General features: G+C 36.1%; 1 protein-coding gene across 1 annotated transcript in view; it reads left to right on the top strand.

Annotated features, from left to right (window-relative positions):
- PLAA (phospholipase A2 activating protein) overlaps positions 1–22036 on the top strand; it is a 37400-nt gene extending 15364 nt beyond the window's left edge. Inside the window, exons 5-14 of the mRNA XM_020887752.2 lie at positions 1438–1605; positions 2079–2214; positions 4322–4491; positions 8020–8177; positions 8817–9036; positions 10990–11061; positions 14259–14327; positions 17059–17160; positions 19514–19678; positions 21292–22036. Of these exons, the coding sequence (XP_020743411.2) occupies positions 1438–1605; positions 2079–2214; positions 4322–4491; positions 8020–8177; positions 8817–9036; positions 10990–11061; positions 14259–14327; positions 17059–17160; positions 19514–19678; positions 21292–21857 (1826 nt within the window). The 3' untranslated portion in view covers positions 21858–22036. The remainder of the gene's footprint in view (positions 1–1437; positions 1606–2078; positions 2215–4321; positions 4492–8019; positions 8178–8816; positions 9037–10989; positions 11062–14258; positions 14328–17058; positions 17161–19513; positions 19679–21291) is intronic.
- The last annotated feature ends 1322 nt before the right edge of the window (positions 22037–23358 follow it).

The raw sequence follows: 23358 nt of genomic DNA, 5'->3' as shown, positions 1-23358 counted from the left end.
CTAATACTAGTACTGATGATTTATTTGTGTGGCACTTAAATTTTTGATGTGAGTTTTGTTTGTTTTTTCTTGCTTCTATTTATTCCTTAAAAGTTGGTCAACATCCTGGATAATACTGCAAGAAGTCCCTTGTGCAGATAAAACTACCCGTAGGTGGAAAATGGACAATGAGTTATAACCAGACATCCCTGTTTCTGCTTCCACACATACACTATATGTGTCAAGTTTTATTAATCTGTTATAGGTAATCTAAATCAGCAAATACTGAGCATGGGAAAGGTTTAGATGTCTGATCTCCTTTATTAGTTTACAAACTTCTGAAAATGTTTTGTCCTTTTAAAAAACATTGTAGCGACATCTACAGTGCCTCAATTAATATTGAAAAAATTAAATCTTATTACGTTTTTAAAAACATTTAATGTCCTTTGAAAGGATTAAATACATACACGTATATATATCTGGTTACACAATTAACACAAGTTTTGATTCAATAAATTCTTGCCCTTTTAAAAAAATCAAGTCCTTCATTTTTATTTTATCATTTTAATGCCTGCATTTATATAAATCAAGAAGTATTTCCCTTGGTAAAGCAGCAATGTTTGGCTTTATATGTTTTGGTTGAATCAAAAGAGTAAGAGAAGTGGTTATTTGAATCAAAAGAGGTAGAGGCAGGAAACTTGAATTCTTGCTTTAACTCTGCCACTAACTGTGTGGTTTTAGATAAATTAATCTCTGTCAACCTATTTCACATTTGAATAAAGTTTATCCTATGATAGATTTTATTTCAAACTCTTAAATAATTGAAATCTTTTTTATAATCCTGTTTTTTCTTTTCTTGGTGCTTTATAAGTACTAATCTTAGTATTATGTAGTAAGAAATTGAGGGGCTATTTACTTTGTTATTCATCTGTTATATTTGAGTATTGTGTATGTTATGAATAATAACTCTTGTTACTGGGAAAGAAAAGTTGAAATGAATTCTCAAGTAAAAATCATGAGGGAACTTCCCTGTTGGTCCAGTGGTTAAGACTTCACGCTTCTACCACAGGTGATCAGGTCTGATCCCTGGTTGGGAACTAAGTTGCCGTGTGCTGAGCAGCCAACAAATAAATAAAGGATTTTCTTTTGGAAAAAGAAAATCGTGTGGATCAAAATCCTATTTCTGGAGGGGCTTAAGAAATAATGTGGAGAAGATATGATAAATATAAAATAACTTCCTAAGACTGGTGATTAAAAAATACTGCCAAAACTACACTACCAATTTTGGCTACTGTGCTTTTCTATGGGAAAAAAATGTATTTCTCTAACTTGAAAATCAGTTTTAAATATTCACTGGTATGTTCAATAGTGTTAGTAAATTAAAATACATAAAGCCATCAACCAAATGATCCATTTTTGTTGATTTTTATATATATATATTTCTTTTTTTTATATAAGGGCATGAAGACTGTGTAAGAGGCTTGGCAATTTTGAGTGAAACAGAATTTCTCTCTTGTGCAAATGATGCTAGTATTAGAAGGTGGCAAATCACTGGCGAGTGTCTTGAAGTATTTTATGGTCATACAAATTATATTTATAGCATATCTGTCTTTCCAAATTGTAAAGGTAAGATTGTCTTATACTACATATTTAAAATTCTGTGTTGAGTGTTGTTCTGTCCCATCTTGAGATTGGGGAGGTGGTGCAGAGTGCTAATGGTTTAAATCAGTTTTCAGTTTACTAACTGTAACTTGAATAATATATTAATTTTATTTCATAAATATATTTTTCCTAAGGAGAAAACTGTATGATCATCTTTATATTAATTCAGACTTGGTGGTTGTGTTGTAAAAAGTTCTTGGGCATCTGAAGAAAGATTTCACATAATTTATTGGTGTAAAGTATAAGATGTGACTATACAAAAATGTAATTTTTTGAAGTTGTATACGGTATAAGTGACATATACATAAAATTTAGAACTATAATTTATAAGTACTTTGGGGTTTAAAAATCAGTATACCTATTTAGAAAGGTAGTATATGTAAATGTACTGAATTTTATTTATTCAGGCTAATTTTTCCCGTATTCATTAATTTTAGATTTTGTGACAACAGCAGAAGACAGATCTCTGAGAATCTGGAAACATGGGGAATGTGCTCAAATAATCCGACTTCCAGCTCAGTCTGTATGGTGCTGCTGTGTGCTGGGCAATGGTGACATTGTGGTTGGTGCGAGGTATTCACATTGTAGTCAATCAATCAATAATATGTGTCTGGCCTTAGGTAGGGTGCACAGAGGTAAGCCATAGAATTTCAGGTTAACTGGGAGATCACAGGCATATTTATGTTACTAAACAAAACAGTAGTAGGTATAACAGCTTTTGCATTAATGATACTTGATATATTACATTAGTATTGTATTACAGGTTGTACAGTTAAAACTTGAAATGAGAGAAATTACAAATTGGTGTGGGCAAACCTTTTGCAGAAGAAATTTGAATTGGGTTTTGAAAGATAATGAATAAAAACAGCAAAGAAAACTTCTGTCAAAAATAGAAGTACAAGTAAAGTGTGGCATGGGACCAGGAGTGGTGTGTGTGGGAGATGAAGGATAAATGGTGGAGGACCAGTTCTAGGGAGCAGTGGCTGACACTGGTAAGATGGTAGGGTGGGGCTTAATCATGAAGAACCTGGAATGCTCGGCATTTGTTAGATTCAGTGCTTGGGGTTAAAGAGTTATAGCTCTTGAGTAAGAAGTGATGAACAGAACTTAGGAATTACTAAATAATGTAGGTTAGATTTAACTAGTGGTGACAGTGGACAGGAAACCAAATTAATAAGCAACTGTAGGAGTGGGATATAAAGTTATGAAATATTATTACCCCCACAGTATTAATGGATAAAAGACCAAAAAATGAGATAATGCAGAGGGAAAATGATCAGAAAGGGGATGAAAGGAAAGGATAAAGTTTCAAAGTTTGAATGAGTAGAAGTCCACATTAATAAAAATGGAGAAGTGTGAGAACTGGTCTGGTGAGAAAGGTGATAACCTCCTGGGATCTGTGCTGTTAAGTCACAAATCGGGCAATGGGACTGGATCCCAGTGTAACAGCTGAGATTGCAGATCAAGATTAGCACCAAACTTCCAGAGACCAGGGATAGGGCATCTGAGAGATGAAACAGAAGGGGAGGAGCAGTACTAAAGGCTGAATTTGTGGTACACTGTGGATAAAAAAGCCAGTAGCCAAAATCAGAAAAAACAATCCAGATGTTGAAATTCAGACTTGGAAAAAAAAGATTTTGGAGGCCAATTGTGGTCAGTGTCAGTAAGTACATGAGGGGTTAAGGAATGAAAAGCTAGAAAAGCTTTTGGATTTGCTTTGAAAGATGTTACTAGTGACTTTTTTGACATCACATTTTGATAGAAAATGATAGAAAGAGGTAGTAAGAGGAGACAAAGACTTTTTTGAAGAAATGGATACAGGAAAGGATCACAGACTACTCTGGCATTGAAGGCAAGAGGAAAGAGAGAGGGACAGCCATAAGAGAATACGGGGTCTACTAAAGAACGTGTCTTTTACTCCTTGGCTGGGTCAGGGTTATGTTGGTTTAGTTGTTTTCACCCTAAACTTATTTAAAATTGAAGAAAAATAAATAAAGTGATAACATTTACTGTTAGTAGAAAGTTAAGTAAGAAAGTTCACTATAGAGCTGAGTGAGATTAATACAGTTGAAAGTGGGTAACTTGCCTCCCTCACCACAAAATTTTGAAAAGAGAAATTACAGAAACCAAGTCATTTTCCCAAGAATAGAAATTGGGCCTGCCATCTAGTCCAGAGGTGAAGTTATTTTTTTTTCTTTTTTGGGGTAACATTGCTAATTAATGGCATAGCAAGAACAGACTCCATGTGTTTCTAATGAATGGATATCGAGCATCTAGTATTTTCTAAGCCTTATGTTGGGCATTTGAGCCCTTTGTAAGTGAAACAGTTCACCACTCTTCTATATACTGTAATACTTGTGTAATACTAACTTTGAAAGTATATACTATATCTGTAGATTTTTGTGATGGTAAATACTTAATTTGGAATTGAAAATTGTGTTAAATATATATCTCTTTGTTCTTTGCCAGTAACTTTTTTCTTAAAAAGTCTTTTGCCATCCTTTCTGTTGCTTTGGAAAGTAGAGAGTAGTGTGCTGAAATCAGCATAATTCTATATTCAGCAATAAATATGTAGTAACATTTTTCATGTTCACATATACAGATTATTTTTGCTTTGGATCTTTTAAGTGTGATAATGTTAATACATTGTGGTAATGACTTAAAATCTGTTTCATTACAGTGATGGTATTATTAGAGTGTTTACAGAATCAGAGGATCGGACAGCAAGTGCTGAGGAAATCAAGGCTTTTGAAAGAGAACTCTCTCAGGCAACCATTGATTCCAAAACTGGTGACTTAGGGGACATTAATGCTGAGCAACTTCCTGGGAGGGAACATCTGAATGAGCCTGGTAAATATTTCAGTGTATCTAGTAGTAAAACACGGTACCATGTTTGCCTTTTGGAATAATGAGTGACAGGAAAAAAAGACTGTTTTGTGAAGGCATTCAGTATTCTCATTGCCAGGTACCAATTTCTGAGAATTTTTATTATGCATAATCACAATGAGAAACCATGTTCTTTTTGCCTCTTCCTCGTAGTTTTAAAGACTTTGAGCCTAGTTCCCCATAAATAGGAATCTTTGGTTTTTTTGTTTAAAATACTTAGTTCATATATATGGTAGGTGTTTAGAAGTCACTCATTTAATAACTTTTGGTTGACTTGATTCTCTGAGAGGCTGCATAGACTAAAAAATAAGTTTAAATAAATAATGCAATGTCTGTTTAATGAGTTAGGCATCATTTGAGCTTAAAAGCAGGATAGTGGTTGTCTCAAATGAAACCTTGTGTTGGATGGATCCATGATCCCTTGGTCCATGGATCCCTGGGGATTCTGAGATCCTTTCAGGATATCATATGGTCATAACTAGTTTTGTAATACAAAAATGTTATTTGACTTTTAACACTGTTAACATCTGCATTTATGGTATAAAAGCAGTGGTGGGTAAAGCTGCTGGCTCCTTAGTACACAGATCGAGGCAGTGGCACCAAACTGTTCAGGTAGTCATGGTGTTCTTCGCTGGCATGCAGTTGTTGTTTTTAAGAAAAAATGCATCTACTCTTAGGCATATGAAAAAGCATTAAAAATTGCATTTTGGCCCTTTAGTACATGTCTTTAACGTTCTGGATGACAAGATGTAAAGTACACCTACAGTATACCAGAGCACCGCATGCCTCCGGGATAAGTACTTCTGCAGTCTTTGGAGTTGCAGACTGAACTTTGCTTTTTTCATGGAATGCCACTTTTATTTCAAAGAACAGCTGAAGTTATTCAGACTTAGGTATTTGGAAGGCCTTTTTTGGAAAATGAACGAAATGAGCATGTCCCTTTAAGGAAAACGATTGGCAGTATTTGTTGCCAAAGATAAAATTCAAACTTCCAACTGAAAATTGAAATTTTGAAAGACTTGTAACATCAGTGGTAATATTAACAAATGCAACTTTTTAATATTGAATAATGAAATGTGTAGTCATATGGAAGATCTGCATAGATCAGTGATTTAATCAGTGTTTTCCAGATGACCAGTTTGTGGTCTAACAGAATCATAAATGAATAAAAGAATTGTTCAGAGTTTAATGGACCAATGGACTTTATTATAATAGAGCATGACAAGTTCATTGATAGGATTTTAGATTCTAAATTTGTAACCTTTTAGGATCTGCCCCTGTAGAATATCCACATTTTTCTGAAAAGACTATTAGACCAGTCCTCTCTTTTTCAACTGTATTATCGTGTGACACGGGATTTTCTTAATATGCTTCAACCAAACAACAGATTACAAAGGTTAAATGCAGGGGCAGGTATGATAATCCACCTCTCTTCCATTAAGAGAAACGGTAAAGAGATTTACAAAAACATACAACAATGCCAGTCTTCTTACTGTATTTCTAAAACTAATTTTTCATTAAACTATTACTTATTCAATATGTAATGGATCTATTGGGCTTCCCTGGTGACTCAGTGGTAAAGAATCTGCCTGCCAGTGCAGGAGGCGTAGGTTCAATCTCTGGGTCCAGAAGATCCCCTGGAGAAGGAAATGGCAATCTACTCCAGTACTTTTGCCTGGGAAATCCTATGGACAGAGGAGCCTGCTGGGCTACTGTCCATGGGGTCACAAAAGACTCAGACACAACTTAATGACTGAACAATAACAAAGGGATCAGTTACTGTTTTTCATGAAGTAAATATATTTTTTATTCTTCTCATTTCTAATTTCAAATTCAGTAAATCAACTGATACAACCCACATAAAAAAGCTGTTTGGGTTTCTGAAACCAAAGTTTGAATATGGTCATATCATTTCATTTTTAATATTCTCACAGTTGTTTGCAAGAATGTAATCTTTCTGTCCATACATACATACACATTCAGTAAATATTTACTAGGTACTTACTGTGTGCCTGGCATTGTTCTAAACTGCAGAATACAGATTCTTTTCTCACAAATGTATGCTCTATAGGAGGAGGCAGATAATTAAAAAGTAAGTAGATATACAAGTATGTCAGATAATAAATTCTCTGGGAACAATAAAGCAGGAGTTGAGTTTTAATAAAAAACAGGAGTTATAAATTCAGTGGTCAGGAAATGTGGGATACTTAGGATAGCACTAGTCGCTATAACAGATGAATCCTAAAATCTTAGTGGCTTAACACAGGACAAGGTTTATTTGTTGTACGTTTAGAGTCTAGTTAATGACAGGGTATCTTGGAGTATGTACTTCTCTAAGTCATTCAGGTGCCCAGGCTGAAATCACCATCTTCAGTGGGTGCTTGCAAGGTCCCCTTGGACCTTGAATCTAGACATTCAACCACTAGATAGGATAAGAGGGGAGGGTACAAGATGATGGACTAGATTTGGAACCAGAATATATCACACCCTGAAGCTGAAGCTGAAACTCCAATACTTTAGCCACCTGAGGCGAAGAACTGACCCATTGGAAAAGATCCTGATGCTGGGAAAGATTGAAGGCGGGAGGAGAAGGGGAGGACAAAGGATGAGATGGTTGGATGGCATCACCGACTTGATGAACCTGAGTTTGAGTAGGCTTGGAGAGTTGGTGATGGACAGGGAAGCCTGGTGTGCTGCAGTCCATGGGGTCGCAAAGAGTCGGACACGACTGAGCGACTAAACTGAACTGATATCACACCCACCCAGATTCCACTGACCATTACTGATGTGTAATCTCGGGACTCCATTGGAATAGGAGCAAGAATCTCTAGAGGGCAGCTAGGTATCTCTGCCACTGACGGCCTCGTGAGAATGTGACTTTCAGGTAAAGTTCCTAATGAGGCTCAGAAGCACATCTTGCCAACATCTGTGTGGAGAATATAATGACCACAATAAACAGCCAGTGTAATAAGACTCTAGGGGGCTCCAGGGCCTGTAGTAGGAGGCCACTCCATCAGTCCAACTGAAACATAATGGTGGCCTGTACCAATAGGTAGCGTTGGGGATGGTGAGAGGAGGTAGTTGTTCTAGCTGTATTTTAGTGACAGAGCTGACGGAATTTGCTGTAGGATTAGAGTTGAGATAAAGGAATCACTCTTCTACTCTTTTTGGCCTGATCAGCTAGAAGAATGGAGAATCATTTACTGAAATGAAGTATTGTCAGAAAACATTTATTAATAAAACTAATTTTATTTTTGTTTAGCCAGCTACTTTTTTAGTAGAATCACATCTTTTTTTTTAACCATCCTTTATTTAATAGAGTTTCCTTTGAAGCATTATTTTCTTTTTGGCCATTTTCTAGTAGAATTATGCTTTAAAATATTTTGTTTAATAAAAAATTTTATGTATAAACTTTAACACTAAAAATTTTCAATCTAAATGTTTGTAAATTTTACCCTGTCATTCTCTGACTCACACAATTTCTTTTTTAAGGTACTAGAGAAGGACAGACTCGTCTAATCAGAGATGGAGAGAAAGTCGAAGCCTACCAGTGGAGTGTTAATGAAAGGAGGTGGATAAAAATCGGTGATGTTGTTGGGTCCTCTGGTGCTAGTCAGCAAACGTCTGGAAAAGTATTATATGAAGGGAAAGTATGTCAACTTCTGCTTTCTAATTACCGTTATCTTAAAGCATTTGACAAATTAATGGTGTTGTTTCCCTTTCCCCATGCTAATAAAATTTTCTTTGGTATTTTGACATTTAAAAATACATTTCAATGGGGAGATTCTCTCTGTTTTTAAAGTATCTTTGCATGCAGAGAGAGCTCCTTTTGTGATGGATGCATTGGCCATGATTTGCCTTTTGGTAGTTGGGTGCATAAGCTATTCCCCACCATTTTGGGTTTGGCAATTCCGTGCCACCTTTCATCTCATGCTTCATGCCTAGCTATGTTTAACTTGACAGGCCATGAGGGACCCTGCAGGGCTGTTTTATGAACATATTTTCAACAGCTAATACCTTTGGCCTTGAGATCAACTAATTGCCAACCAGTCTTGGTTTTACAGTTAATGAGTTGTCATAATCCATCCCCTAAGTCTGCCCCAGTGAACTATCACTCTTACAGCACATGCAGATGTTTGCTATTAATCAGTATCTGCCTAGTAGAAGTTTTAATATTGTGCTTTGGAGAAAGTTTAATACTATCATTATTAAAATAACTCTGTGTTATATATGTCTTTAGTATATAACAGACAGTAATCATTTATCTCCTTTTTATATTCCCATTTAAGGAATTTGATTATGTTTTCTCAATTGATGTCAATGAAGGTGGACCATCATATAAATTGCCATATAATATCACTGATGATCCCTGGTTAGCTGCATACAACTTCTTACAGAAGAATGATTTGAATCCTATGTTTTTGGATCAGGTCGCTAAATTTATTATTGATAACACAAAAGGTCAAATGTTGGGACTCGGGAACACCAGTTTTTCAGATCCTTTTACAGGTAAGTTAGGGTTTGTATTAAGTCTTATATATTAATACTCCCATCAGTGTTGATTATCTTTTGTGTGTGTGTTTAAACACCTATTATGATTAACTATTTAAATAAAAAAATAAAAAACCAAGATCTACAGCAGGATTTTGCTTTAGATTTACATCTTTGAGCTTCAAATTATATAGTAATTTTGTATTTATAGAAATAATTGTAAATTGTTCTCTTTGAAAAATACAGCCACACTGTAAACTAAATAAAATTCAGAAACTAATTCAGCCATTTGAAATGAAAAGAAGCTTGTAAGTTCCTTTATGTTACTACTTAACGTTATTTTGGTGAAATTTATTAAATGGAAATTCTGTTTTCACATGGGGCTAAGCAGGTTAGTTATGCATCAAATCTAGAACTGAACTGTGGGTAATTTTAGTTCATGTGTTATTTGTATTCCTCATGTTCATTTAAGTCACTTGTTTATTACATAGTATACAGTGTTTAAAGTGTTATAAATAGGATTAGGTTTTCATACCAGGAGTATTATAACCCCAGTTGTGTTAGTTTTGAGTCCTCAAGTGGTGTTTAATTCTAGAAGTGTTAGCCTGAGTTCTAGGTCCTGGAAACCAAGGCTATGGTATGGGAGGAAATACTGTTCTCCCTCTTGTCTTAAATATAGGGTCAGCCCTAAATAAAAGTTTTTTTTTTCTTCTCCACCAGCCCATGAGAAGGCGATGATTGCTTCCAGTTTTCTCCCCACCCAACAGACTGCCTCTGTTCTGCCCATCAAATCTGCTCCATATCTCTACCAATAGCACTGTCCTCCACCCCACTGGCCCAGACTTCACTTGAACAGCATCCCGGTTCCTGTCATTTCTGACCTCATCTTTCATGCACTGGTGTTCTTCCTTTTTACAAGGATTGCACATTCTGTTCTTTTCTCAGATCTTTTTTTCCCTTCTTCCCTCACAGATGCTTCATGCTCCTAAATCATCTTCTCTCCTTCTAGTTCAAAATTCTGTTGTTCATTCACATCATAGAGCTAATCTCAGCTGCATGTTGATTTAAACAGCGGTATCAGACTGAATCACTACAGAACTACAAATAATGGAACCCTCCCAGATGCACTTGACAGAAAAAGGGAAAAGAAAGCTTATATCTGGATATTTCTGGTTGGAATATCAGCCTACAGTACAAAAGAGTACTGTATTGTATAAGCTGTCTTGTGGGATAGATAGAGGACAGATGTTAAAGCAGCTGTCTGTGTCTGGAAATCTAACTGTCTACGCTTTTTGGCTCTTCTGAAACTCTATCAGCATCCTCAGATATATCTTTGGTAGATGCCTCCAATTATTTCCTTAGAGATCCTAAAAGAACCTACTCACACACACTGCCTGTCTGTAAAGGAATAAATGGGAAATCTGCTTCCTTTGTGGCACTCGTCCCCTTTGTAATTTTCTTCTCCAGTAGGTTGTAAGCTTCAATGGATACAAGCAATCTTGTTCCCTGCTGGATCTCCGCACTGAATGTACTATTTGACACATGAATTAATGAACCTGGAGGTTCTCTAAAAGATTAACATTTGCTGCCTGTGGTTTTGATAGCAACAGCAGCAGGAATTCTCGTGAATTTGTATAGGAACAGGGATTGATTGTATGGTATATTATTTAGGTCAGAGACCAACTCCAATTTATCTTTCTATATTTGGATTCCTAGTTATTTTACTATTTAAGTGCAGAACCTAAAATATAATAAGTATTAAAGTTAACAAAAACAAAACTTAGAGAATCACTGAAATTTTAGTTTTTTACTAACCAACTGTAAGACTTCTGACAATAACTCCTCTTACCCTGTCTTTTGTCGTCTTGCTCTTTTTTCTCCACACTTAGCGTCTTCTGATGTAAGCAGTGTGCTATTTATGAAAGTCAGAATTTTGACGTGCTTCAGATTTTCCTTTGTTTACATGCACAGGTGGCGGTCGGTATGTTCCAGGCTCTTCATCAGGATCTTCTAACACCCTTCCTGCAGCGGATCCTTTTACAGGTGGGAAGCAGTTTTGAGCAATATGTCTTTCTTCCTGAAATACGTAATATTTTGCATTCTGTTAGCTTAACATTTTGAAGATATAATCCATTAACTGGTAATTCCCTTATCTGTATTTCCAATTTCATGAATCTCCTTTTTAACTTCTTTTTTTTCCCTTTCCTTGAGTACTTTTCTAGCTTTCCCTCCTGACTTTTAATAACATATTATTAAAATTCATCATTTACTCCAGTGGTCCTTCCTGAAAGGAGAGCGGCGTCATTAAAAGCCTAGATTTTAGAGTCAGACAGACCTTGGTTCAAAATCTGGCTGTACCACTTATGAGAAGTTGGCAAGTTACTTAACCTATCTGAGCCTATTTTTTTTATCTGTGAAATTAGATAATAGGGGAATCCACCACCCAAGACACAGCATGAGTGCTGTCACTGGCGAGATGCTACTGATCATGAGCAGAGAAGGAGCCATGTGAGTCCTGGATGTTGGATGGAGCAGTGCAGTCAAGAAGTTTGCCCAGGCACATTTTGCCTTTAGCATGGAAGGAGACAGTCCACCCAGCTACCCAGGATTAGTCTTCCTAATCTGAGTTATTAATGACCTTCATGAAGCCCTGGAAGTGTTGGTGTAGCTCTTCAAAGTGACTTTATTTACCAAAGGTACGCATGCCTCAGCATCAACACTACTGGAAAAAAAATTGGACTTTAATGCAACTGAAGAATCTCTTTTCAGAATAGCATTTGATGTATTTTATGATGCTGTTTTTGGACCTTCAGCCAGAGTTCCTGAACAATGTATCAAATTTGGGAAGAGATTCATAGCATTTATGGTATCTATTGGTCCTGCAGACTTAGTACTGTGAGCCCTGAAAGTGATACCATATGGCCCTATCTAAACCGTAGAAGGGACCAACACACAACCTTGGGTCATATCCTGAAGCTGTGAGCTGCTCTCACTAGGCTTCCCTTCTCCTGAGAATGCACTGGTGGCCCAGATGCAAATAGCTCTACCCTGTGCAAGTGTACCAGTGTACTACAGAAACCAACTATCAAGCAAAATGTTGTGATAGCATGATGGCTATTAAGGAAGTCTTTGGTGACCCTGAAAAGGTAGGAAAGATCTGAAAAGTAGATCAGACGATCACTTTCTCTGTCGGCATACTCAGGTACAGTGATGCCCTGAAACTTAGAACAACAGAGTTCCTGAATCTCATTAGCAGCTCCTTTTGGAACAGAAAGACTATTATGCCAAGCTTCAAACAGTACCAACAAAGTCAAGAGAACAACTGGGGCCATCGTAACCGGAGCATGTCTCACTGTTGCACAATATCAATAACTCAGAAGATTCACTGATATGGAGATATGCAAGATAGCCTACTAAAAATCCAGGAGAATTCTGAAGTAATAGGTTAACTGATCCACAGTTATCAAAAAGATAGATAACATTTCCATATTGAGATGTTATAAAAAATTCTGTAGTACATGCAAAGTGTTTAGCAAAATGCCTGGAATATATTAATAATGTTTAAGCCCTCAATATATGTTAGCTCTTATTATTATTGATGTTGTACCTCCAGTTTTACCAATAGCCCTGGGGCCAGAAGATTTCTGCATCTTGCTTACAACTTAAGGTCAATCTTAATTCTTTGTTTTTTTCCTTATTTATGGAATGCTTGTTGAAGTTAGTTATTGCAAGGTCCCACCCGCAAAAATTCTGATGCACTACATTAGTGAGGAGGTTAAAAATACTTAAAGTCTGACCCCTTAGCCAGGAATTCTAATTAAGTGGTCTTTTTTATTTTTTTAATATTTATTTATTTATTTTTGACTGTGCTGGGTCTTCATTACTGTCCATCGGCTTTTTCTAATTGCAGGGCTTTGGGGGCTCCTCTCTAGTTGCTGTGCGCAGGCGTCTCATTGCAGTGGCTTCTCCTGTTGCAGATCATGCTGGGCTCTAGGGTGTGTGTGGCTCCATGATCGTGGCACATGGGCTCAGTAGTTGCAGCAGCTCCCAGGCTCTAGAGTACAGACCCAGTAGTTGTGGTACATGGGCTTAGTTGCTCCATGGCATCTTCCTGGACCAGGGATCAAACCGATATCCCCTCCATTGCAGGATGAATTCTTAACCACTGGACCACCAGGGAAAACCCTGATTAAGTGGTCTTGGATGTGGTTTGCTGTTTAGGTAGTTTTGAAAGCTCCCCATTGGTTTCTAAAATGAAGCTAGTTTGAAGTACCACTAAGCATTTATGGGCAGGTCCTGGGAATCTGCATATTGAACCAGTGACTCTCATTCAAATTGGTCTGAAAACCACATTTGGCACAGTGTAGAACTACATTCTGCCTCATAATGCCTTGGGCAAATTATTCAGCCTTGCTTTTGTGAATTTTTATGAATAACAATGATACCTAATTAATATTTAAATGAATTCCTGCATACAAGATACTTAGCTTGCTAGCCAGCATATTGTGAAAACTCAGCAAATCCACTTACTCTGTGCTCTTCATGATTTTAATGAATGCCATTCACCTCTGTAGTTTTGTTTTTTAGTTTTGTTTGCTTTATCTGTATCTGTTGCACTGGTTATACCAACTCCTGAATGTTAAAATCAGAGGGGCTAGAATAATAAGTAGCTCATCTTCCTTCTTCCCACAAAAGCTGATCCAGGACTCTGAACATCTCCAAATTCTGCTGATTGTCTATACTTGTTTTTCCTGTCTCTTTCTTTCAATTGTCAATAAAGCAGCTACAAGTATTCTCAAATGTGAGACTGGGCTCTTATCATGGAATCTCTGACTCTTACCTAGTTTCTTTTCCGTTTGTCTTATATGCCAGCGAATCCTGTGTCTATATTTCAATAGAATAGTGTCCACGTTTTATAATGAAAACTTGTGACTTTCTCTCCAATCTAATAGCCTTTGTAATTCATTAAACTTCTATAATTATAGTATATAAGGCATGTAATTACTTGAGGATAACTTCTCTGGCTAATTTTATTGGAATCTAACTACATGCCTGATAATATTCTAAGCATTTTGCTCTTTTAAATTTACAACCCATTTATTAAGCCCGTTTATTAAGATGTCATTTTGAAAGTGTAACTAATAATGAAAATAAGTCATTCTGTGTAAAGAAGGAGCAGTTTGAACTTTAGTATAATGTGCCATTACCCTGTGCTTACTGTGAGTATTATTGCATTTTAGGTGGTGGTCGGTATGTACCAGGGTCTGCAAGTATGGGAACTGCCATGGCTGGAGTCGATCCATTTACAGGTACACACTTTTCACTTCCTTTTCTTGTTTTTAGATTTTTAAAGTTCATTAGAACTTTTATGTAATAAAAGTTTAAGAAAATTGGCATCTTTTTCTTGCTGGAAAACATTTTATACAGTAAATCAAGACCAAACACTTTTCGAGTGTTCTCAGAATTGTGTCATTACCTCGTGCTGGAATCATCTGGGTAGCTTAGAAAAAGTCCTTCAGCCTCATCCTCAGTGATGCTCACTTGATCTAATGTTGCTCTGGGTTGAGGTCTTAGCAAGGGTAGTTTGATAATTTTCTCATACGCGACCAGGATGGAAAAATGCTGTTCTGTGTTAAGGCTGGTTTCCTCAGTATCCTTACAAAGTCTTAGTTTGTTCCCATCTCTTCCTCTTCATTCTTACATAATGTGTTTAGAATGTTATTTACTGTATTACACATTGAGAGGACTCAGAAAGGAATTTGCTTTTACCATTTAGGCCTGGAATATTTGGCTTTCCCCTGAGCAAGTTTTTTTTTTATTCTTAGTATCTAGCATAGACTCCAACACATCTTAATCGTTCATCATTGTTGAATATATGCAGGCATGCTTTTCCCCTCTGTATTGACTGCCAGCAAAAATGCAGAACTGAGTTTGTGGTTCACCTCTTGAAAGTTTGAGAGATCTCTTAGCGTATATATTTCCCTATTTATTATTTTTTTAAATTTATTTTATTAAAGTGTAGTTGATTTACAGTGCTGTATAACTTCTGCTGTAGAGCAAAGTGATTCAGTTATATATCAATATATGTTCTTTTTCATATTCTTTTCCATTATGGTTCATCACCCTAGTGGAATTATTGAATATAATTCTTTTGTATTGAATACGGTTCTCTGTGCTGTTCATTCAGTAGGACCTTGTTGTTTCTTCACTCTGTATCATTGTCTACCTGTTCATTATTTTATATGAGAAATATAGAGAATATATGTGACATGTTATTGAGCATAATAAGAAGTTCAAAAACCCACCACTCTACTTGAGAACTAAGTTGGAATATGATTTTGTAAGCTATTTTTTCATTGTAAAAGTAACATTGGCTGGCAGTATTGAAGTTTAACATAGTGATTAATTAAGATTAAGGACTCTGGAGTGAGAATGCTTTGATTGAAGTCTCAGTTCCACTACTTTTTATGTGTTTTACCTTGAGCAAGTCATTTTGTTTCTGTCTTTTTCTCATTTGCAAAATTATATCTACTTTCTAGAGTTGAAAGAGTTTAAAATTACAAAATATATAAAAATAATTTTCTACAAAATAAATGCTTAGTAATCTTAGTTGTAGCTGTTATACTACAAAAGAGTCTTAAATTCACAATATTTCCTCCCATTTTTCAGAAATTAAAGTCTTTTAACAATTTTTATATACTGGACCTTTATCTTAGCCATTGTCATCGCTCACCTAGACTAATGAAATACCGGCCTCTGAATTGGTCTCACAGTGGTCCTCTGTTTATGCCCCTCCCATGATTAAAGCACCATTACAGCTCCCCATCGACTGTTTTCTCTTGCCTTGCATCACATTCCTTTCTGCCTCTTTTCTGCCATACTGACCTGCTTCAGTGTCTTGAATGTGGCATGCTGTTTTCTACCTTAAGAGTTTGGTACATGTTGTTCTCCTTTGGAATATTTGCACCTTTTGCATTGCTACTTAGACCACTAATTGTTGTTTGGCTTTTCCCCTCCTTTTTCTTTTTTATTTAATTTTGCTATATAGTATTTACTAAATGACCTTAGTGAAACTTCCTGGACACGCATATATGGCCTCTTGCCAGATTCTCTTCTCTGTCATAAGTTCTCAATGCATCCTGTACTTTTCCTTCAGAGAACTTTTCATTGTGCTTAATTGTTTGGACGATATTTGATTTGCAATTTCCTTACCACATCTAGACTCTTTAACAATCGGGAGTACAGGCAAATTTTTTATCTTTGGAAGCAATTACAATTAATTTTGTGCACTTAACTCATTCTTCATTTATCTAACTTCCCCCTTTCTACTTCTAATATACTCAGAAGATCAAAATGTTTTATTCACATTTTTGCACAATACCTTAATTTTACATCAGAACAAAAATGTTGTATAAATTAAGATTTGAAATGAAAGTAAGACATAAATTAGATTTAAATTATATTTTCATTGAATTAGCTTCATTTAACTTTATTTACTGAGTTTTCATCTGGTGGCTGTTTTGTTCATCATCAGATACAGAGTTAGTGTTACTATAATGGAGATTGAAGAGGTAAATACATATTCCCTTCAGGAACTTATAACCTGGGAGGGATTTTTGAAAATGATTAGAGAATATGACAGTGCCTACTACATCATTTGGAATGAGAAGAGAGATCAGTTTCTCCTAGAGAAGGAGAAACTGAAAAGTTTCATAATTGTTTTGTATTCTTTGATCTTTTAAAAACTTTCAGTTTAGATTGAATCTTAAAAATATGAGAGAAGTAGAAGATATGAAATGGAAAGGCTTTGTTTTGCATTTAAGCTCCCTTTCCCAAAACTAAAATTTATTATATGAGCAAATATATGCAGTATATAAAATCTTATAGATTTGTTTTCTTTCTGTTGTTTTTTTTTTTTTCTAAAGTGGGTTGTTATTGCTTGCACTGAATAGTTATATATCTCTAATTTTGATGACAAAAGTCAGAAAAATCTTGCTTTGGGCCATTCTGAATGATTTTCACCTTCTATTCTGTAAACAGGGAACAGTGCCTACCAATCAGCTGCATCTAAGACAGTGAATATTTATTTTCCTAAAAAAGAGGCTGTCACTTTTGACCAAGCAAACCCTACACAAATCTTAGGTAAGTTTATTTTTTAATTTATTTAATTTTAATTGGAAGATAACTGCTTCAGTGTTGTGTTGGTTTCTGCCGTACATCCGTATGAATCAGCCATAGGCGTACCTGTGACCCCTCCCTCTCGAACCTCCCTCCCACCTCCCTCCCCACCCCATCCCTCTAGGCTGTCACAGAGTACCAGGTTTGCGCTCACTGCATCACACAGCAGATTCCCACCAGCTGTCTATTTTATGTATCATAATGTGTATGTTTCAGTGCTACTCTCTCTCTTCATCCTACCCTCTTCTTCCCCCACTGTGCCTCCATTGCTGCCCTGCAAGTAGGTTCATTAGTTCCATCTTTCTAGATTCCATATATGTGCATTAGTATACCCTGATAGCTCAGTTGGTAAAGAATCGGCGTGCAATGCAGGAGACCCCGATTCAATTCCTGGGTTGGGAAGATCCACTGGGGAAGGGATAGGCTACCCACTCCAGTAATCTTGGGCCTCCCTTGTGGCTCAGCTGGTAAAGAATCCACCTGCGGTGCGGGAGACCTGGGTTCGATCCCTGGGTTGGGAAGATCCCCTGGAGAAGGGAAAGGCTACCCATTCCAGTATTCTGGCCTAGAGAATTCGATGGACTGTATAGGCCCTGGGGTTGCGAAGAGTCAGACATGGCTGAGTGACTTTCACTTTCATACAACATTTAAGTAAGTGTGTTTTAATTAAATACTTTTCTGACATATCCACAGATTCTGAGATGCTCTCTCAAGGCTGTTTCTGTCCTAAGTATATGCTGGGAACCAGGTGCTTACATGATAGAGATTTATATTTTGGTATTACACAACTGAGTCAACTAAGAATATACAACCTGATAATGGATATTAATACTTTATAAGAAACCTTACACAAATCTAAGTAAATACTTTTTTATGACTTTACTGAGAAATAATATTAAAAGGGAAAAATATCAATCCTATCCCCTAAATTCTTACTGTTTTCAGAAAAAAAATAAGCAAAGCATTTAAAAGCAAAGATCTTGTCTGTAAATCTGAAACTGCTCAGTTGGCTCTGATTACTTTTTCTGCTAATTTATTTTCCTCCCAACACAATGACTAGGTTTTTCTGTTTGCTTTTGACTAAGAGTATTACTATGTTTGCCACAAAGATTATGGTGAAAGTCTATTGAGATAACGTACATATCTGAATATATGACAGTGGTGTTACTGTTTTGGAGGGGGTGTTGTTTTGCTTTGTTTTATTTTTTGTCATTATTTTTCATAACATCTTTATAAAAATCATAGGTCTTTTCTTAATTGCTTTTTTTAACAATAAAGAAGTGTATACACACTTTTAGGCAACTTGTCATTTTTATACTCTTATAGAGATCTAAAAGATCTCTTACTTTTTGCATTCCCTAAATAAGATTTGTTTTAATACTCTGTTAAACAGCTTTTAATGCCAAAGAATAATGAAACAGATCCAAGTTTCCAGTTACAAATGGTAAAAATTTTGAAATTTTAACTTCTTTATTCTTTGAGATAAAGATTTTTGACGAAATAATGTTAGATGACTCAAAGTAACATTAATGATGACAAGGATGCTGATATTGAAGTTACATGTGAAGAATTTGAAAGAAATTGTTTCATGAAATGTGAATATGGTGGGAAAGGCAATATTTCCATTAAACATGTTTAAATAATGTGATGTCAAATGTACAGATGGAACTAAGTTAGTGAATTAAATACAAATACACATTTAGCTTTTTGACCAGGCTTCCCAGGTGGTGCCAGTGGTAAAGAACCCACCTGCCAATGCAGGAGACACAGGTTCGATCCCTGGGTTGGGAAGATCCCCTGGAGGAGGGCATGGCAACCCACTCCAGTATTCTTCCCTGAGAATCCCATGGACAGAGGAGTCTGGCAGGCTATCTGTAGGGTTACAAAGTGTCAGACACAACTGAAGCAACTTAGCATGCACGCAGCTTTTTGACTATATCATAGAAGTTGATGTTAGTTGGCTAAAAGTTATAAATTTTCTCAGTAAGAAAGTAGGGGATTGACTTATATGTGCTATCTAATACTGCTTTGAAAAGCATTTAAAATGATAACAAATATAGTATACTTAAAAACTTACTCAAAAACTTAGAAGTCTTAGAGGGTAACAAAGAAATCATCACAGTAATCTTTCTTTTTCTATACTGTACTTAGCTTAAAAATACTCACGGCCTTATTTTATGGTCTTTGATAATTGCTGTGAAAAATCTTACCTCCCCATGGTGTGTGGTAGCGTGTTCTTATTGAAAACATTGGCACTTATGTATTGTATGTGGCTAATTACATTTAGAGAATACTGATGGTTTGCATTTGGTTCTAGGTAAACTAAAGGAACTTAATGGAACTGCATCTGAAGAGAAGAAGTTAACTGAGGATGACTTGGTACTTCTTGAAAAGATACTGTCTCTAATATGTAATAATTCTTCAGAAAAACCCACAGCCCAGCAACTTCAGATTTTATGGAAAGCTGTTAACTGGCCTGAAGGTACAAAAATACTTTTAAAAATGTAACCAGGAAGCAGAGAGTATATCTTTTTATTCCTATCCATACTACTGGTGTTTTTAGATTAAATAAAAGTTAAGGTGGTAGTTGAAATTTGCATTGAAAAAAACTTCACAGGATTCACTGTACTGCTCTAGTCCATAGTCTTCTCTGGTCATATACCTATGAGAATCTGAAGGTAGTGTGATGATCCCCATACATGGACCATTTTGTACACTCTTCCAGAGCATTTGTGAATCCCCAGCGAGTCATACATGAAACTCTTTGTGACCTGTTAACCATAGGCTACAAACATTTGCTCCAAGTATTTTTTCTCTTATTTAATTTAATTAATTCTTTTTTATTCCAAAGTACCATCTTTTCTATTGTTTTTTCATATGATTGATTTATTGGAGGAAAAAAATCACTTTTCATGCAGAATGCCCCATATTTTGAATTTGACTGATCACTTAATGTGTCCATCTGTCTCTTGGTTTTCATGTTAGACATAATTAGATTCTGGTTCAGTAGTTTTTTTTCAGGTGAATATCCTTTATAAATGATGTTGCATACTACCTTTATATCCCAGGGCCCATAATTTCTGCTTTGCTCACTTTCAGTGATAATAAGATTATTTGGAGCATTCATTCTTGTTCAGTCACTCAGTTGTGTCCGACTCTGTAACCCCATTGACTGCAGCACGCTAGGTTTCCCTGTCCTTCACCATCTCCCAGAGTTCTCTCAAACTCATGCCCATTGAGTCAGTGGTGCCATTCAGCCATCTCATCCTCTGTCGTCCCCTTCTCCTCCTGCCTTCAATCTCCCAGCATCAGGGTCTTCTCCAATGAGTCAGCTCTTCACATCAGCTGGCCAAAGTTTTGGAGCTTCAATCAGCATTAGCACCTTTCAGTGGTGGCTCAGCTGGTAAAGAATCCGTCTGCAATATGGGAGACCTGGGTTCAATCCGTGGGTGGGGAAGATCCCCTGAAGAAGGGAATGAGGAGAATACTCCAATATTCTGGCCTGGAGAATTCCATGGACTATATAGTACATGAGGTCTCAAAGAGCCAGACAGGACTGAGTGACTTTCACTTTCCTTTAGGATTGACTGATTTGATCTCCTTACAGTCCAAGGGACTCTCAAAAGTCTTCTTCAACAGCATGGTTTTAAAGCATCAATTCTTCAATGCTTGGTATGCTCTCAGCAGTATGAAAAGAGCATTCATTCACTTGGCGTCTATCCAGTCCCGTAACTGTGTATCTCTCCACCAACATATATAAGCATCCTATTAGCATTTGTCAACTAGAATTCTTTTATAAAGAATTTTCCCTCCTCAATTCTTTGGTCTTGTTTTAGGATTTTTTTAAAAGCGAGTTCCCAGTACTATTTTTTTCCACAAGTATTTATTGAATACTCACTGTATGTCAAGCTATCTTAATAACCCAGGAGAGTTAACCATGTTTTAAAGCAGATGTGATCTTAGAGCAATAATTACAGCCTCTAGAAATATGAAAAATCAGTTAACACAAAATTTAGAAATATATGCAATTTGTAAAGCAGGCATATGATTTTTAACATGTTTAGTTTTTTAACAATAAATTTTTCTTTTTCACAGATATTGTCTTTCCTGCCCTTGACATTCTTCGGCTGTCAATTAAACATCCCAGTGTTAATGAGAACTTCTGCAATGAAAAAGAAGGGACTCGGTTCAGCAGCCATCTCATCAGTCTTCTGAACCCCAGAGGAAAGCCAGCAAACCAGCTGCTTGCTCTGAGGACTTTTTGCAATTGTTTTGTTGGCCAGGCAGGACAAAAGCTCATGATGTCCCAGAGGGAATCACTGTTGTCCCATGCGATAGAACTGAAATCAGGGAGCAATAAGAACATTCACATTGCTCTGGCTACGCTGACCCTGAACTATTCTGTGTGTTTTCATAAAGACCATAACATTGAAGGGAAAGCTCAGTGCTTGTCAGTAATTAGCACAGTCTTAGAAGTTGTACAAGACCTCGAAGCCACTTTTAGACTTCTTGTGGCTCTTGGGACACTCATCAGTGATGATTCCAACGCTGTACAATTAGCCAAGTCTTTAGGTGTTGATTCTCAAATAAAAAAGTATGCCTCAGTATCAGAACCAGCTAAAGTAAGTGAATGCTGTAGACTTATCCTAAATTTACTGTAACAGTGGGGTAGGGGACTGAAATTTTAATTTGATGAGTGTTTTTTTTTCTTTCACATTTCACATGACTGATTACAGATGATGAAACAAATGCTGTGGATTAAGTAAAATTTCAGATCCTGTAAAGTGGGATAGTGGGGAGAGGGGAAACAAAGGAGAAATAAAATTTTTGCACTGATGAACTGTGAAATTTTCCTGTGTAATGTGGGCAGGTTTTTAAGAGCTTTAGAGATAAATTAAGAATGAGCTATGACCACCAACAACACAACGACAGTGGCAGAATTCCCTTACATTAGCCACCTAGAAGCAAAGGGCTTTTACTTATGTAATCTGCTTTTGCTATTATACTTGTATACCCCAGATTGTTATTTGTTGGTGGTTGTCTTTTATTTAATTTCCAGTCTTCATTTTCATTGCTTGATTCAACAGCACTGATTGATTTCAAAGTCTTGTTTTAGGACAAATGCTTTAGAATTAAAATTATGTTTGTTATAAATTATCCCATATATTGAGAAGATATAAGATAATTTCTTCATTTAAGTCCTTTGTAAATAGAAAGTTTGTTTAATGGCTTATTTTTAGATGAAGTGAGAGCAAGTTACTAATTTGTTAGGTATTTGAAAGCAAATTTGTTAGGTATCAGTTCAGTCAGACGAAGCCCCAAATTGACTACAAGTTTATGATCCAGTTTATTTTCCCCTTCACTATTTGAGATAACTTCATTATTCCAGTTTAAAAAATAATCTGATCATTTTTGGTCATTTCTATATATCAGAGGAAGTTTGGAATGTGTTGAATATTAGGCAGTTGTGCAAGCAAGAGTATATCAAACTAAGTCCAGAGACTGTCATGGGAAATTAGTATTTTTGAGCCCCTAAACATGGTCCCATTACTGTGTTGAACACTTTGATATTTAATTCCCAAATCTCCTTAAATGTAGGATGCTGTTACCTCTGTTTTCAGAAGTAAAGATGGTGGGATGAATCATGATGGAAAAAAGGAAAAGTACATACCATTCTATACTTCCTAGAGAACGAGTTGGGAAGGGGAGCATATCACAAGTTTGTCTATGAACATCCTAGCAACTAATACCAAGTAGGAACCAATCCATTAATTACTAATTTATTGTTTAAGAGGACCTCAATTTCTTGAGAGAAGTTTGACTATTCCTAATCTAAAATAATGAGCATTATTGCCAACATTTATGGTATATAGAACCATTAATTTCCTGACTTAATGCCAAATTATAGTCTAAGAAGAACAATTTTTACTCAAATAAGGAAGGAAACCATTTTAATTGTCTGGATTAATTCAAGGTAAAACTTCTGGCATATCAAAACAGAATGGGTAAAATGTAAATTGAAGGGACATATATTTTGCTAAGTATTAAATTGCCATTTTCTGGTGTGTACCCAGACTTTGAATATTGTTTGCTGGTTCCATCAGTAACCCATGCTTTGCTTTTTGCTTAATCGGGATTTAAGGGGTTAAGTCCAGGTTCAAT

Source organism: Odocoileus virginianus, chromosome 18 (genome assembly GCF_023699985.2).
Source record: "Odocoileus virginianus isolate 20LAN1187 ecotype Illinois chromosome 18, Ovbor_1.2, whole genome shotgun sequence".
In the NCBI taxonomy this organism is placed as follows: domain Eukaryota; kingdom Metazoa; phylum Chordata; class Mammalia; order Artiodactyla; family Cervidae; genus Odocoileus; species Odocoileus virginianus.
This window is presented reverse-complemented; position numbering and strand designations above follow the sequence as displayed.